Genomic DNA, 15,840 nt, shown 5'->3' with positions numbered 1-15,840 from the left:
CAAAACTCAATTTGCGATTCAGTGACATGTTCAGTATTTGGAAAGAGTGTGTTTAGGGCATCCCTTCCAAATACCGAATTTCAGGACCATGTATGCAAAACATTCATTTTTTACCTACACCTTAAGGTTGGTGGTAACCATTTGCAAATAGGAAGGGGTCCCAATGGGACCCTTTCCCCTTTGTGAATGCTGAAACAGATATTTTTTAAGAGCAGGCAGAGGTTTCATAGACCACTACCTACTCTTAAAAAATGACTGTTCATTTTCTTTTTTCAACGCAACCTATTTTCCTTTAAGGAAAACTGGCTGCAATTTAAAAAAAAGCTTGCTTTATTAAAAAGCAATCACAGACATGGTGGTCTCCTGACCTCTGCAGGTCACCATCTATGGGACGGCAGTGATTCCTAATGGGCCGCAAATTGGGACCTAATTCATTAGTATTTATGAGTTAGTTCTATTTGCGAACGCATTAGGAATCGCTATCTAGGAAATATTTATTTTGTACATTAGGAATTGTGATTTCCAGGGGGTATGGCTACGCAGGCAACCAAGACAGCTTCACAGCATTAGAGCTCCATCGGATTGGCCCCTGGATCCCGCTGAATGGCCCACCTGAAGTGAAGTGGATGTACGATGCAAGCTAAAAAACACCGGGGATAGGAGGGCAGCAACAGGGTTTACATTTGAGAGGAGGCCTTATGATATTGCCTGCAAAAGCTGTCTCACTCATGCCATCTAAGCGTCACGGAGGCCGTGCAGCAACAGGGGCCACAGGTGAGCCCGAGGCATGACACGGACGAGCAAGTGAGCTCTCCACACCAGTGCAGGGAGGTAGGACGCCCCTGAAGCAGCTCATTTGGGTGCGGGTGGTGCACTCCAAAAGCATACAACCTCGGGGCCCACTGGGTCCTAATAAACGTAGCGCATCCTCCCTACTGGCCTGGGTCTCTGCATGCAATCTCGAAGAGCGCAGAGAACGGAGATATGGTGATATCGCTCAAAACACAGTCTCTTTGCAACGATGATCCACCCAATGCTCAATGAATAAATTAAGACGCCGGTACTCGTAGGCCAGTACATGCCTGGCTACCCAGCTGGCAGTGGCCTGGTCTGCATGAAACTGCTGCATTGTTGATCCTCATGGCGGCATAACTGCCCATCGCACACCTTACTGTATGGAAACTCCTCCTTCAGTGCTTTTTCATAAATGCACATTTAGATCCTGCATAATGTGCTGTGTGGATATCTACCTTGCAGATTGTCCCATGGCACGTAGTAGACTCTCACATTCCAGATCGCCAGCGTCTATACCCAGGGGTTGCTGGTGTGCTGCATTGCATGGGGGCCTTCCCAAGTGGCCTTCTGAGCAGCTGTTGACACTCTCCAAGCAGGTGCTTTACTGCTGCCCTCAAGTTGGTGCCCCCCGCCAACAATGGTACATGGAGATCCCAAACAAAGGAAATTGCCATTTGAAAAGCACAAGCAGACACCTGCACAGGAGACACCTTTGACACCAGCAATGGGGGCTACTGGTGGTGGCAAGTTAGACCAGACTGCGAATGCCTCCGGGCAGGATTTAAGGCAACAAATGCCCATTTCGACATCACTGCTGGCTGCCTGTGAGAGCGGCTAGACAGGATACTAGGCTGGAACATGGGGAAGAACGAATAACGCAAATCAAAGACCATACCGCCAAAATGGACAGGAGGTTAGATAAGCTGGAGTCTCGAATGTGCTCTGTCACAATTAAGAACGAGGACCTTGAAGCAAGAGGACAGCTAAATAATATACACATTGCTGAGATGACAGACACAGGCTGCATGGACCTCTGCCTGGAGCACCTACTCTCAGAGTTGCTGGATCAAAGTAACTTTACTTGCTCATTTGTGGTGGAACGTGCTCACAGATCCCTTGGCACCTGTCCAGTACCTGGGGCCCCACCGCACCCGGCTGTTGCTCGCCTCCTAAATTATAGGGATGTGGCACAGCACTCTGGCAGGCCTGGCAGAACTGCCCACTTCATATCAGGGCACAACGATCTCCATCTACCTGGACTTCACCATGGCGGTCCAGAAGGCCATGCAAAAACTCCTGGATGCAAAGAACGCCCTCTGCAAGCTGGGCCTCAGATAAGGCATGCTTTACCCCGCTAGGATTCGAGTAGACGTCAACGGCAAACCGCAAATATTTGACAAAACCTTGGAGGTGATGGACTTCTGCAAGAAGTACTCCAAAGACACGCCATCAACAGCTCCTTCCTCTTCAGAACATTCACCACCCCCCACCCCAGGGGCCTCCACTCTGGATGTATTCTCTCCAGACTGAGACACAATGCATATGAGTGTCACGCTGCATGACTATTATTCAACACATCAGACTTTCTTTGGAAATTGATCAACAGATCGGGCCTCAGACAGGTCTGGACCGCTGAATCAAGAGATGGCTAACATATACACCTCATTCATGTAACACTCACTATGATATACACATCAACAACGGGGGCTGCCCGCCATTGAGTTGCGACCCTTCCATGGTTGACACCACACTGCACACTGTTGGGGTTTTGTTATGCTTCTGTTACAATCTTTGGCTTCACAGGGGATGTTTTTGCAGGGTGTCAGAGGGGCTATGGGGAAGAACACCAATAGTATGATTTGTTACTGTTTGACTTACCTCTTTGCTTATGTTCCTGATCACCTATCCAAGATGGCAGTCTATTTAGTGCACAGATGACTGAATCTGCTTACAGGAAGAAATCGATACTGAACGTTGCATTCTTGTCCCGGAATATTAGGGGGCTTAACCATCCCCAGATTGGGAAACAGGTCCTGCAGTTGTTAGACATGGCACCCAAATAGTTTTTCTCCAGGAAACCCACCTTTCATCAGCATTCAAATATGCCTTTGCCAAACACTGGGGCCCGCGTCCATATTTCTCAAGCTATAGATCCTACTCACGTGGGGTCTGCACACTTATACATAACAATTTTACCTTCACCCCTCACCTCATGGTCGCTGATGATCAGGGCAGGTACATACTAGTAGCAGGTATCTTAGCGGGCCACAAACATTTATTGCTAAACATCTATGCCCCAAATGTAGACACCCCAGAATTTTTTGGATACTTCAGACACACATTGATAGGGATGCTGCGGATCACATAATACTTGGTGGGGTCTTCAATATGCTCCAAGACCACTGCTCCCCACCCTGTGGGGACAGCTCGTTCACTTCATGTGCTGCGCGACCTTTGCGCTACCCACTCACTGCATGACCCTTGGCACATTCGTCCCTCTTCTGCACTGGCATATACATTCTATTCTGCTCCTCACAATACATAGTCACAAATAGACTTCTGACTTGTATCAATATCGGCGCTACCCTGCCATATTTCCATTTCCCATCTGCCATGAACCCTGTCTGACCATTCTCCCGTTAAACTCACATTGCATATCCCATGTTCGGGGTACCTAAAGAGCCCTTGGCTCTTCACCAGTATGGCGCTCCCTGATGAGGTGTTTTGCTCCGAGCTCCACTCTGCGATCATAGAATATTTTGATATCAACAAAGACTTAGTTAACTCGCACTCAATAATGTACGATGTCTTTAAGGCATATACCAGAGGAATTTGCATTGCCAAACAATCTGGGATACTCAAAGATATTCGTCAGAGCATCCCCCAAGTTGAGGCAGCATTGACAGGCCCAGACCGAGAGGATATATCACACCCCACAGGCCACTCCTTCACAAGCATGCCTCCTTAATGGAGACGTTTTGGGACTTAGCGGAATGTGTGGTGCATTTGCTCAGTAAGTATGTCAGGGTCTGCCGCTATGGAGAAGGAGACAGGCAGGCTGAACTTTAGTGTGCCTACTTCAGCCAACTCGATCATCCTCATACTTACCTGAATTGCAAAAATCTGATGGGTCCATCACCTCCACTACTGAGGAGGTGCAAGTGGAACTCCTTCACTACTACACGCAGCTCTGTTTCACTGAGTGGGTGGCTGCTCCCCTGAACTGGCACAGTACCTCGAGTAGGTAGCCATGGTGTGGCTCAGTGTTGCACAACAGCAGTATCTGAGTAAACACTTCACCACAGAAGAGGTTCTATTGGGCATGGATTACCTAGATGGCTCCAAAGCCTCCGGATTAGATGGCTTTACTGGGATATTCTACAACACCTACAAGCATTTACTAGCCCCCTGCTTATTAGACATGTACAAGAAGGCTGTTGGCATCGGCATGCTCCCCCCCACGCTGCGTGAGGTGGTGATCACTTTGCAACCAAAGCCGGGCAAGGACCCCCGACTGTGTGGATCATACTGCCCACTGTCACTATTGAACTTTGGCAATAAAATCCTGGCTAAGCACTTGGCCAACTGCTTGTCACTTCTAATGGACCAGATTTTTTCTCACGCCCAATCCAGTTTTGTCCCCTACCTGACCGCAACTCTAAACCTATACACGATTTTCGCAGCCCTGTATAGGGTGGCTCCCTCTGTCCCTACTGCAGTGGCCCTCATAGATGCTGAGAAGTACTTTGACTTTCTAGAATGGCAACCATCCACAAGCTCAGTATGGCGTGGGGATACACCTCCCTTATTATGCTCCTTTACTTTCTTCTAACGGTGCAGATTAGGATTAATGGCACCTTAACATCTTCATTTCCCATCACTAGAGGTACCCGACAGGGCTGTCCCCTGTCGCCTCCACTTTTTATTATTGCAATGAACCCCCCTGGTGCGCCACCTGCAGCAGAAACACTCCCATAGGGGCTTGCAGTTCCCATCCGGCCCGCTGTTAATCTTCCTCTATGCAGATGATATTCTGCTATTTCTGAGACACCTTGAGGATAACTGGCCCCAGTTCCACAAAAGATGAGCCGCTTTGGTGGTTTGTCTGGGTTGCATATCAATTAGACTAAGTCAGAGCTATTTCTTCTCATGGAGGCAGTGACCCCTGTAAACTGTGAGTTCCCCCTCACCTGATATAATGCTAACGTTAAATACCTGTGAATATAAATCCATTGAGATAGGGAACAGATAATCAGACTAAATTAAGAGCTTGCCATCAATAAACTGAACACACACAGAACGACCAATGGATATGTCTCCCCCTGTACGAGGCTGGACGTATTGCCATTCTCAAAATGGTGGTCCTGACACATTTTTTATACTTATTTGTTAATATACCAATCCTTCTACCTGACTCTTAAGAGATCGCTGCTGCAACTGGTAAGGGCGGGGAGACGCCCCTGTTGGGAGATTTTGACGCTCCTATATGAGCGTGCTGGATTTGGGGTCCCTCATTTTCAGCTCTACTATTTGGCTGTGCAGTGCCATTATGCATTTCACTGGTATCATGCAAGTACTGCCCCAATTCCTCTGTGTGAGCTGCTTTTGTCTGGGCAGCCTATGGACCCAGCAGACATACAAACACTCTCTACAACCAGCTGAGCTTGGCGCAGGCTGCATGCAGCCTTATGTACTCTCCAGCGATCGCACTGGCAGATAAGCCTTGGCATCCGATTACTCAGGAGATGCTGGTTAAACTCATGCTTTCCACTTTAAATCTTCAGAATGTAGGTGACCTTTTTCTGGATGGCCATGTGTTTTCACGGCTGGATGATGCACAATTGGTCTCCGATACCTACATGGACAACTTGATATTACGCCGTCTCCAGAACATGTTGCATGACCTGCTACCCTCTTACCCGTTGGCACCGGAGGACTTCCCGCCCCCTACATTGATCGTTTCAGAAGATACAGGAGTTAGATTGATAGCCAAACTACATTGCATATGTCTTGACCTCCTCCCAATTCATGATCAGAAATCGCGGGGGCTTGGAAGACGGAGTTGGAATACCCTATATGGGATAAGGTGTGGTATGTGTGCTGCACTCAGACGCACTCAGTTTCCCTCAATCACTGCCATAAACTAATACATTATACATTTCTGCCTAGAGCTTATATGACACATGTCGCCAGTGCCAAACTAGACCCCCGCACACTCTATTGCTTGCCCCACATGTAAAACACCCACTGCAGATTTTGCACATATTTCCTGGAACTGCGAAGGCATGCTGCATACTGGAGAGATGTTTTTGGCCATCTAACCTTGATGCTAGACATCCCCCTCTTGCCTGACACTCTGACAGCATTGCTGGGCCACATCGATGGCATCCCTAAGCCCCTAAGGCGATTTGCTTACATCAGTTATTCGTTCTGTCCAATTTGGCTAGGGGGCTTACACAATACCTGCTTGAAAGTAATAATCCTATGACCCAACTGAAGACCTCTTGACTTTTTTACATTCTATATATGGAGAAGAAAATAGGACAAGTGAAGGTTTTGATCCAATTTTACTATAAATAACACCACTTACCACGTCCTTCTCTCTTACTTCAACAGAAGTGCTATTGGTTATGACGCCATCTTCTAAACCACACTGCCCTCAAAAGTGTATGCACTAATAATAATTTGGGGATGCCTTCCTGAAGCAATAAAGCAGTAGATGTACAAGGAGGGCATGATCAACGGCTTTTTTAAAAGATTGTTCTGTATCCATGCATTACCAACCACAAAAAATAAGATTTCATTGAATATAACAGTAGCAGTGGAAAAAACATTGAGCTGGCACATCTTACCTTCTCCTCTGATGAAATGGTGAGTTTATCGCTGGATATTAAGCTGCACACCTGCTCTATTCCAAGGTTCAGAAATTCTTCACCAGGAACAATATCAGAAAAATGCTGTTCTGTTCGTAGAAAAGATAAAAACCAATTGTTACTAACATCAGGTTACATAAAGAAGTTGCTCATCAGTGCTGAAATATTGTTATCACATGCTAATTATTCGAAAGTTAAGACAAGGACAGTCAAACAGTTTCTACTTTTTTACATGCATGATTCCAGCAAAAGTGAAATGTAGAGCACAGAAAAAAGTGGGACAGACTTTGAAGAATGAGTTTCTGAGTCCATTTTAATTTGAACTCTTAGTTCCAATTGGTGTGGAGTGGATGTCAATGTCTGCATATGTCTCTTGAACATATGCTGATAGGTCACTCACTTTGTGATAACCTGGTGGTACTTGCATATCTGTATAGAAGTGATTGAAGCAATACTTTTTCAGTAGAAGTTTAATGTGCATTGGTGTCTAAGGACTGGCTTTAGAATGGGATGACCGGCCTCCTGGTTTCTCATGGTAGAGAAAAGATGTAGTCAACTAGCCCGGGGGAAGACAGACCTCCATAGTTTCAGACTGCCAGTAGGCATGCAGAGATCTCTGTTCCTTCAGTAGGACCTCCAGTGCAGCGGGTTTGCTGACAGCACTGAAACTTTGCTTGCCGGGTACCATGTTAAATCTCCTGCTCTGCAACATCTTTTTTCGAAAACCAACTCTCAAAGAGGGAAATGTAAAAGAAGAGTAAATTACACCCTGGGGAGTTTATCCCAGTGCATGAGGGTGGGGGTGTTTCTTTGGGTTTCTGTTCAAGACCACTAGGCTTTCTTTAACGTCCTGAACAGGAATAAAGTATGTTGGAAACACCACACTAACTACAAGCTGTTGATCATAGGTTTCTATCATCAGCGTAGTCTCTGCCATCAGAAACACGACAATTCCCTTGACTCTAAAGAGAACGTGTGAACTGTGAGTTTTGCATGTGGAACATCTCCCACATTTTTGACAGAGTACCCCATCCGCCAAATTATAGCTCAGGTACTGTATCTTGATAATTTAATAGTACATTAGTCAACAGCCTCTGACACTACTACCCAAGGATATTGATCCAAAATGGTTCCATCACATTTTTCCCAATGGTCCCAACAGATTGACGTTATCTGAAAAGTGACTAGTCAGACTGCAATGCAGCCGGCAGCAATAATTTTGCCAATTAACTTTAAAAACGAAACATGTTATACTTAAAAATGTTATCTCAGGTGATGTATGCTGTGGTGTACCAAAGCAGAAATAATCTAATGCAATAAAAAGAACATATCTGACAAATCCTCCCAAAATATCACCCGACTCACGTATGGCACTGAGTACATCAAAATGAGAATCCTCACTGCCAATGGTCTGAGATGATTGACCTCCCTTGGTCAAATGGAAAATCCTTGTTTTAAAGAGTCTTGCCAAGACAGAAGAACACATGAAATAAGTACAAGATGACAGAAGAGTTTATCTGACAGTGTCACCTAATGAACCATACCAAAGTAGGAAACAGGAACATTACGGATGTGAAAATCATATATAATATTGTGTGTTTGCACATAACACAGGTAGATAACAGGAAAGAATGAAAATTATGTGAAGCAGGAACATTCTGAGATACGACACAACAGAGCTACAGATTTACGGTGTTTGCATAATGCAGCAAACCCCAACAGCTACTGTGGGATCACTATAAAAATACATGAAAATGTGTGGATCTATGTCACCAAACTGGCACCAGAAAAAAGTAAAACAACCAACCAAGAGGGGGAGTCATACCACCAGGTCTGGATCTGAGCAAAAATGCACAAAGCAGCCCTGCTCCCTTTTGTCTCCTTGCACAATCTCTTTACTTCCATTCATTCTCTTTCACTCCTTATCCCCTCTCTCTCTACAGTCACTTTCCCTCTACCTTTCTTCTCCCTCCCTCTCTTTAAGTCTCCCTGTGTCTGCTGCAATTAACCTACATTGGGGAGCTATGGAAAATGACAGAGGGACCAAGACTGGACATGGGCTTTCAAAGCCAGGCCACCAAGGACTACAGTCCACCGGGGAAATGCCCGTGGAATAAAAGGCCTGTCCGGCCATGCATACTCCACAGCAAGTACTTGAGATACCCTCAGCTGAATAGTCTGCTATATAAATGTTCTAAGTAACGTTCTAATTGTAGTAGCATCAAGGGGCAATTGCACAAGTACACAAGCTTCCTCGATTGAAAAGAATTTAATTGTACATGAAATAGAGAAACTTGTTGCAAGTGAGTGAAGAGTGCTACAGTTTTAGGAGGGACTTAAGCGTAAAGCCCTCTAAGCAGACACTTGAAACACAACCACATGGTTGCCACCCTATAATAGCAAGAGGCTGGATGTGCTAAGACTGCATCCAGGAAGTGGGGCGAGGTAGAGGGGAGGTCAAGCTAAGGGTGCATGCTAATCAGTAGAGAGCAATATGAGTTCCTTGTTAATTAATGATTCAAGTAAACATTTGCATGATGCTCCTTTTCAACTCATTGAAAAAGTGCATGATTTGCAGAGTAATCACTCAACATGAAACCTCAGACAAATATTCGTATTCACAATGTGCAGCCCACATCAAGTGAATTTGGTCTATTACCCTAGGGGTTAGTTAGGTTCTTCTATCTTTTCAGGTTTACTTGCATTTATTGTTCGCAACAGTGCCAGGCAGTGCTTCTCAAACTTCCATAAAAAATACATTATATATCACAGTTCCTCAGTTGTGACTTTCCTCATGTTCACAGATCTCTTAAACTGGAATAGGGTAAGTGTAATAAGCCTGGATGAGACACAGGCAGCAAGCAGTCTTGCACATCGGCGGAAGTGGGGGCGCTAGCAGGTTAATAATAGATCCAGCCCTTATTCCTTGTCACTATGTGTTGATGTGAAAGGGTGTTAATGTAAAGTGTGCTTGTTAAGCCTTAACACGTTATAATGAGCCCTGCAGGATCCAAGGTGCCATGAGAATGTTAGTCACACAGAGGTTGTTTTATAAGGGTACATTTATTTCAAGAAAGTGTGTGCAAGTTGTAAACTGCTGTGTTGTCAAAAAGACATGAATTTTAAAACAAGGCACATACTATTATCCCACACAAGAATCCCTTCAGATGATCTATGTGACAGAACTCAGCTTTCTGATCTCACTTCCTAGTCAACATAACTATTTTGCTTATTTTATTTACTTGAAGCTTTTGAGGAGTGCAGTTCACTGCTGCATAGGCACATCAGTATGCTGGCGGTAAGAGGAGCAGGGTATATATAAAAATATGATTGCAATAATGATTGGCAAAAAATCAGGTGTGACAATGTCAATGTTCAATACAACCCCACTGTAACCCCAGAACTGATGTTTAAGCTTCACAAATGGGGAACTTGATACGGTGCCCACCGAATAGCGTGAGCCTAGATCCATCTTAAGCATATACCCAGCGGGATGAAGGTAGGGGAGGAAGAGCCATGAAGCTGACATGAAGGACCCTAGTGAACGAGACACAGGGTCTTAAATTGTGCTGTCTCTTTTATCTGAAGCAGGTGTAACCCCTTCAGCCCAGGATTAATATGGTGTTGTTCCTTTGATTCTGGGTTGACACACCTTCAACATTTCATGATGAACCACATACATAATGCCTACGCCTGGGCGGAACTCGCAGAGATTTACTCCGTGGAATTCTGTGAAGTTACATAAAAACTCTGCGAACTCCGCCAGCGGAGCAAAGCTTTTTTACCCACCCTTAAGAATACCTAGACCAGACTCTGAATCCTCTCACATTGAGTAATATTAGGATTTTTGTAGTGTGTATGATGGCCTTCTAGTGCTATTGTTATTTAAATTGATACACAGTTTTGTATAGGAAGTCTTAAACTGGTTTAAACTGTCGTTTCCTGAAGCTAGTATGATGCTACATTTCTTGAAACCAGTCGTGGTGCTCGCTCCACAATTTTGATGCCTTTTCCTCTCCCCATTTCTTTCCTGCACTTGGGACATGCATGAAATTCTGCAGGTCTGCAGTGTACGAAGCTGAATATTTGTGCAGCTCCAAATTTACGATTAGTCATAGGCTAATGATATCATAGGCGGCGTGCATGTAAAAAAAGGAAAAAACAGCATTTGCACTATAATGAGTGTTTCACCACTGTGCACAGGTGAGCAAGCAGTATGTTGTGCGAACTTTGTATTTGACTGGCACCCTTCTGCAGTACAAATTACTATGTGCAGGTAACTCTCCTAGGGTAAATCATATAATATGTGAAGCTTTTTAGGAATTATAAATAGTGTACATAAAAAAAACACAGTTGTCCTTTGGCCTTTGTTTCACCTGCTTTTGCTCGCTACTTGGCTTCACAGAAAGCCAGCGTGCACTATGTTAGCATATCGGGTGGTGTCCATGGGGTGTTTGCACTTTTTACGCCCCGTTATGCCCCCTTTGCATTCATCAACAGTGTTTTGGCGCTATGTAATTTAGACATGTAGGCAAAATCCTGTTCAACAGCTCAAGAAACAAGCATTTACAATGCAACGGGTCTCGTGTTTGCTCATGTTAGAGCTGATCAGGTTGTAAACTCTTAACCCGACTTTTCACCTATCGGGCAAAAGTGCACTTATACACATTACCCACATTACCCGAAAAAGTGAAATCAAATATGTAAATTGCTCGACTTCTGCCAAGCGAGATCGCGCTCGTAAATAAGTGAAAAAAAAGTCCACGAGCCCGATGGAAAACAGCGAGCCTCGCATGTTTTCTGTACTTGGTCGCTGCGCTCGAGGAGGGATAACCACCGGAAAAGGCATGACCCATGCGTGCCTTCCACTAATGAAAGCAAGCTGATTTTATTAGGGAAGCCCACGAACCAATGAAAAACGCTGACGTGACGTCGACAGGGCTCCGAGCCCTTTTCTAAATACAAAAGAGTCTCGCTGCAATACGCATGCGCGAGCGCATGCAACGCAGGCTCGACCCTAAAAAGTAAAATGCCAACTCTTGCAACTTGCAAGAGAAGACTTAGAGCCACCATGTCCACCCGACACAGCTGTAATTAGGTGCATAGCACAACTGCAAGGCCGTTATATTCGTAGAACATGGGTCTGTTTATCTTTGACACTGACACTTATGCAACTTGGAGTACTTCACCTATTCTCACATGTACACTCCGGATTCATGTTATCCACCCTACCATCTGGGATGCTATGTACCATTACTGATACTGTTATTAAACGTTCCTGATAGTTGTTCCTCCTAAACAAATAAATAAAGTAATGCTCCAGGCATCCATCCAAGAGCTATAAAATGATGCAACCGCAATGACCTTCCTAATGGCTTACATAGAATACTATGAACAAAATAACCTATTTCAGATCACAATCTGTTTAAAACTGCACCTAGGGGAACCACTTTACCAAATGCCCTTACTCCTGAGAACGCTGCAGAGCCTGCCTGCTAAGACACACGCTCATAAATTGTGGAATCCTTCTTCGAAATTGTTGAAGCAGATGGAGCTCCCTCGAGTTTTATGATTAGAGGCCCCTGACAAGATACATAAAGGCAGTGTTTGCACTGCAACAAAATAGCTGTGGGATGTTTTAAAAACGCAGCTCATACATTACAGATACATGTCTCTAGCATGCTAATGCATGAGTGCATGTTAACGCATAAAAATAAACTGTCTGTGAACTATCTAGAACCGTGGATGAATCAACATCCGCCTGCAATCCGAAGAGTCTATTTATACTTGTACAGGCTTCTTTTCATGAGTCACCAGAATTCATTTTTTATTTGTCACGCTCAGCTAGCCTCTCACCAATGACTGTCACATACTGTTTCCTAATGGTAGCATTCACGATCACAAACATCTCTAAGTGATCCCCACTGTGTTGCTTGGACTAGTATAAGGAAGGGTGGTGACAAAAGCATATAGACAACTGATGCTTTGTGAGCCTCATTCAAAAAATACAACCACAAATTAACTTGTTGTAACCCACAAACAAGGAGAACGACAAGTTTTGAATGGTTCCTAATACTGCACAAGTGAATACAATTAAGAACTCGGGTTATTGGTTTAGGGAATGGAAGCTTCACTCAGGCAACAATCACAAGCCTTGTCGGGGTGAACCACAAACACTCATTAAATTAACTTGCACTTAACCCTGACAAAGCAGCCAGGCTTAACTTAGAGGCAATGTGTAAAGCACTGTGTTCCAAACCCTGGGTGGCGACTCTCTGGTGGGTCGGCAGACGATTTTTGGTGGCTCATGAAAGTCAGAGCAATAAATAAAGATGCAATTAAATTCCTTGTTTATCTTTCACATTTGGTGCTTCAAAGACAGAGGTCAAATGACAGGCTACATGTCTTCTGCCAATCCGCTGCTTATGAGATTGGTATTTACTTTTCTTTATCTTGCAAGTGAGAGGAGTATTTAAAGCGAATTATGTGACCATCTTGCTGGAGTACAGAAAAGTGTGATGTCGTTTTTTTTGCAACACACAACAACAGGTAGGTATTAATATTAATGAGGTGGGTCACAATTTGCGACCCCCTTCCGATTCGCAGCACTCACAGGGATGGTGACCTGCTGGAGACAGCAGACCACCATGTCTGTGACTGCTTTATAATAAAGCAGTTTTTTTTTTGTATTGCTGCCCGTTTTCCTTAAAGGAAAACAAGTTGCAATACACTTGAAAAAATGAAACGTTTTTGTTTCATTTTTTCAGGGCAGGCAGGGCTGCCCTGAAAAAATGTTTTTAGGGCCATTCACAAAGGGGAAGGGGTCCCCTGGGGACCCCTTCCCTTTTGCCAATGGGTTAGCACCCATTTGATATGGGTGCTAACTGCGAATTGCTTTGCGATCGCGGTCACAAAGCAATTCTACATCGCAATGCGAATCGCAAATAGGAAGGGGAACACCCCTTCATATTTGCGAGTCGCATTCCCATTTTGCGAGTCGGTAACCAGGTTACCGACTCGCAAAATGGGAATGAGCATTGTGATGCGCGTTTTGCATGGCGCAAACAGCGAAATTCGCTGTTTGCACCATGCAAAACGCTTCCTACATCTGGCCCTTTACTCGATGATTCACAAATGATAAATATTCACAGCAACACGATTTCCACACATTATTATTTGTGCACTATAAAGTTGTATCTGTAAAATAGTATGTCTGTGCAAGGTTAGTGGCCACTTCAATAGAAAATGTGCCATCTGTAAATGACAGTGCATTACCACACAATGCTTTAGATACATTAAAAAATCGCCCTTCATCATACCCTTTTGAGTTAGGTCCTTTATGATAGTTTTTCATTCTAAAAAGTTTGAGAACCGCTAGTGTAAATTATTTATGCAGCACACAAACCATAATAAAGTGAAAAACACAACCCAAGACAAATCCCAAACCAATTTAGGAAAGCAGAGTAAATTTTAGTAAATAAAACAGTACAAGAATGGAAAAAAATCAGATCAGTAGGACAGGAGATATTGAATTTGAAAGTTTTAAGTGAAAATAGCACCAAGCAGCACAAGGAGTCAACTGAGGTTACCCAGTCCTGCTCGACTGGGACAAAGTCACCATTCAGTCTGACTTCAATGGAGCATGGGCCAGATACCGTAGTCAGTTTAGTACTGCTGAGAGTTGTACCTTATGTCCCTGATATGAGGCTCTGTGTTGCTTGGCATCAGTTCTGATCAAGAGCTGCTCAGTGCTGTCATGCGTCACATTGCGTAATGCTGCATCAGTTCCGGTCAGGATCTGTGAGGGCTGTGATGTGAGGTCCTGCACAGAGGTGGGCTGAGCCCGTCCTGATGAGGTCGATGATCAGAAGCTGTGAGGACTGCAATGCAAGGTCCTGCTCCATGTTACATCATGCTGCAACAGATTCGGATGGAACCCATAGGCAGTGTGGAGTACACTCTGATGCCAGCCAAGGGTCCAGGACCTGGAGGGCACCTCTTCGGGATGAGGGACTCATTTTTAAATGCAAAAGGACAGTCCTACATGGCAATGTCATGGTGGAAGTATCAGGATTAAATATGAGTAGCGTAGAAAACAAACAAACATAGGTCTCCATAGGTGGATAACATAGTTTGTATGTGGGGTGCTTTCATTTGCCATCGATTCGGCTAGGAAAGAATGATTCATCAACGGACAAGACAGAATAGAATTATCTTTATATGTCCAAGGGCTGCCCATGTCTAGCGCATTTGGTCTTCTCCCAGTATGGACAGGTGATTAGAGTTTCTCCTCTGAGCAGGTATTTACAGGTGCCTTCTGATATTCATGACTGTGTGGTCTGCTGCTTCTTTGGCCTGCATGGGTTGTATATCTTGTGCATAGGTTGATGACTAGTATCTATTCACTAAACATGGGGTAATATTTACATACTCTGATCGTGAGACCTGCTGATATTTTAACCTGGTCATATTTGTCTAGGTCACACATTTTAAGCATATGCTAATGATTACTGTCTCTCCTCTGAGCTTACAGTAATGAGCTGGTTTTATATCATAAACTTAGTTTGTGTATGTACTTCTGACTTTAGCATACCAAAGTACAGTGACAGAAATAGTGAACGCAATGTGTAATTAGTACACATACATTGGTTAATGCCTCTACTACAAAGACAGCATTTAGTTCACAATGTGCAAGCGCCAGCGAGCATGCAGAGATGAGTGTTATTGTTCCAGAAAGGCTAGTTTCTACTTAAATTGAACACACACATGTGAGCATGTGCAGGTTAGTGTCATACTGGTGAGGTTGCATTTAGTACACAAAAAGTATATGTTAGTGTGCAGTGTCTTTGAGCAGTAAAGACATGATTCTTGTAGCTTCTGCATACATCTTTAGGTATAGTGTAGCAAGAGCTTTTGTCTTGAACATGATTAAACGCACAGTGGCGGAGCCTATAGGTGAGGATCTTTATCAGTGAAGGTGCTTTATAATTGATAGGCAAGATTGTTTTTGTGTGTTTGTGTGGGATGCATCACTGAATGTGGGGGTAATGTGAATGGTTAAATGTTGGGTATTGACCAAACAATAATACTTGATTGGTTGCATGGGTTTAGGAATGGGTGAGTGTGGAGCAGTGGCAAGCTGCGATCAACACAATTCTAGCTGTACATGCGC

At 44.2% G+C, this 15,840-nt stretch overlaps 1 protein-coding gene across 1 annotated transcript in view; it reads right to left on the bottom strand.

The window, feature by feature from the left end:
- Nucleotides 1-15,840, bottom strand: part of KLHL2 (kelch like family member 2) — a 382,747-nt gene that overhangs the window by 121,957 nt on the left and 244,950 nt on the right. The window contains exon 6 of the mRNA XM_069243918.1: nt 6,648-6,757. Coding sequence (XP_069100019.1) covers nt 6,648-6,757 — 110 coding nt within the window. The remainder of the gene's footprint in view (nt 1-6,647; nt 6,758-15,840) is intronic.

Source organism: Pleurodeles waltl, chromosome 1_2 (assembly GCF_031143425.1).
Source record: "Pleurodeles waltl isolate 20211129_DDA chromosome 1_2, aPleWal1.hap1.20221129, whole genome shotgun sequence".
Lineage (NCBI taxonomy): Eukaryota > Metazoa > Chordata > Amphibia > Caudata > Salamandridae > Pleurodeles > Pleurodeles waltl.
This window is presented reverse-complemented; position numbering and strand designations above follow the sequence as displayed.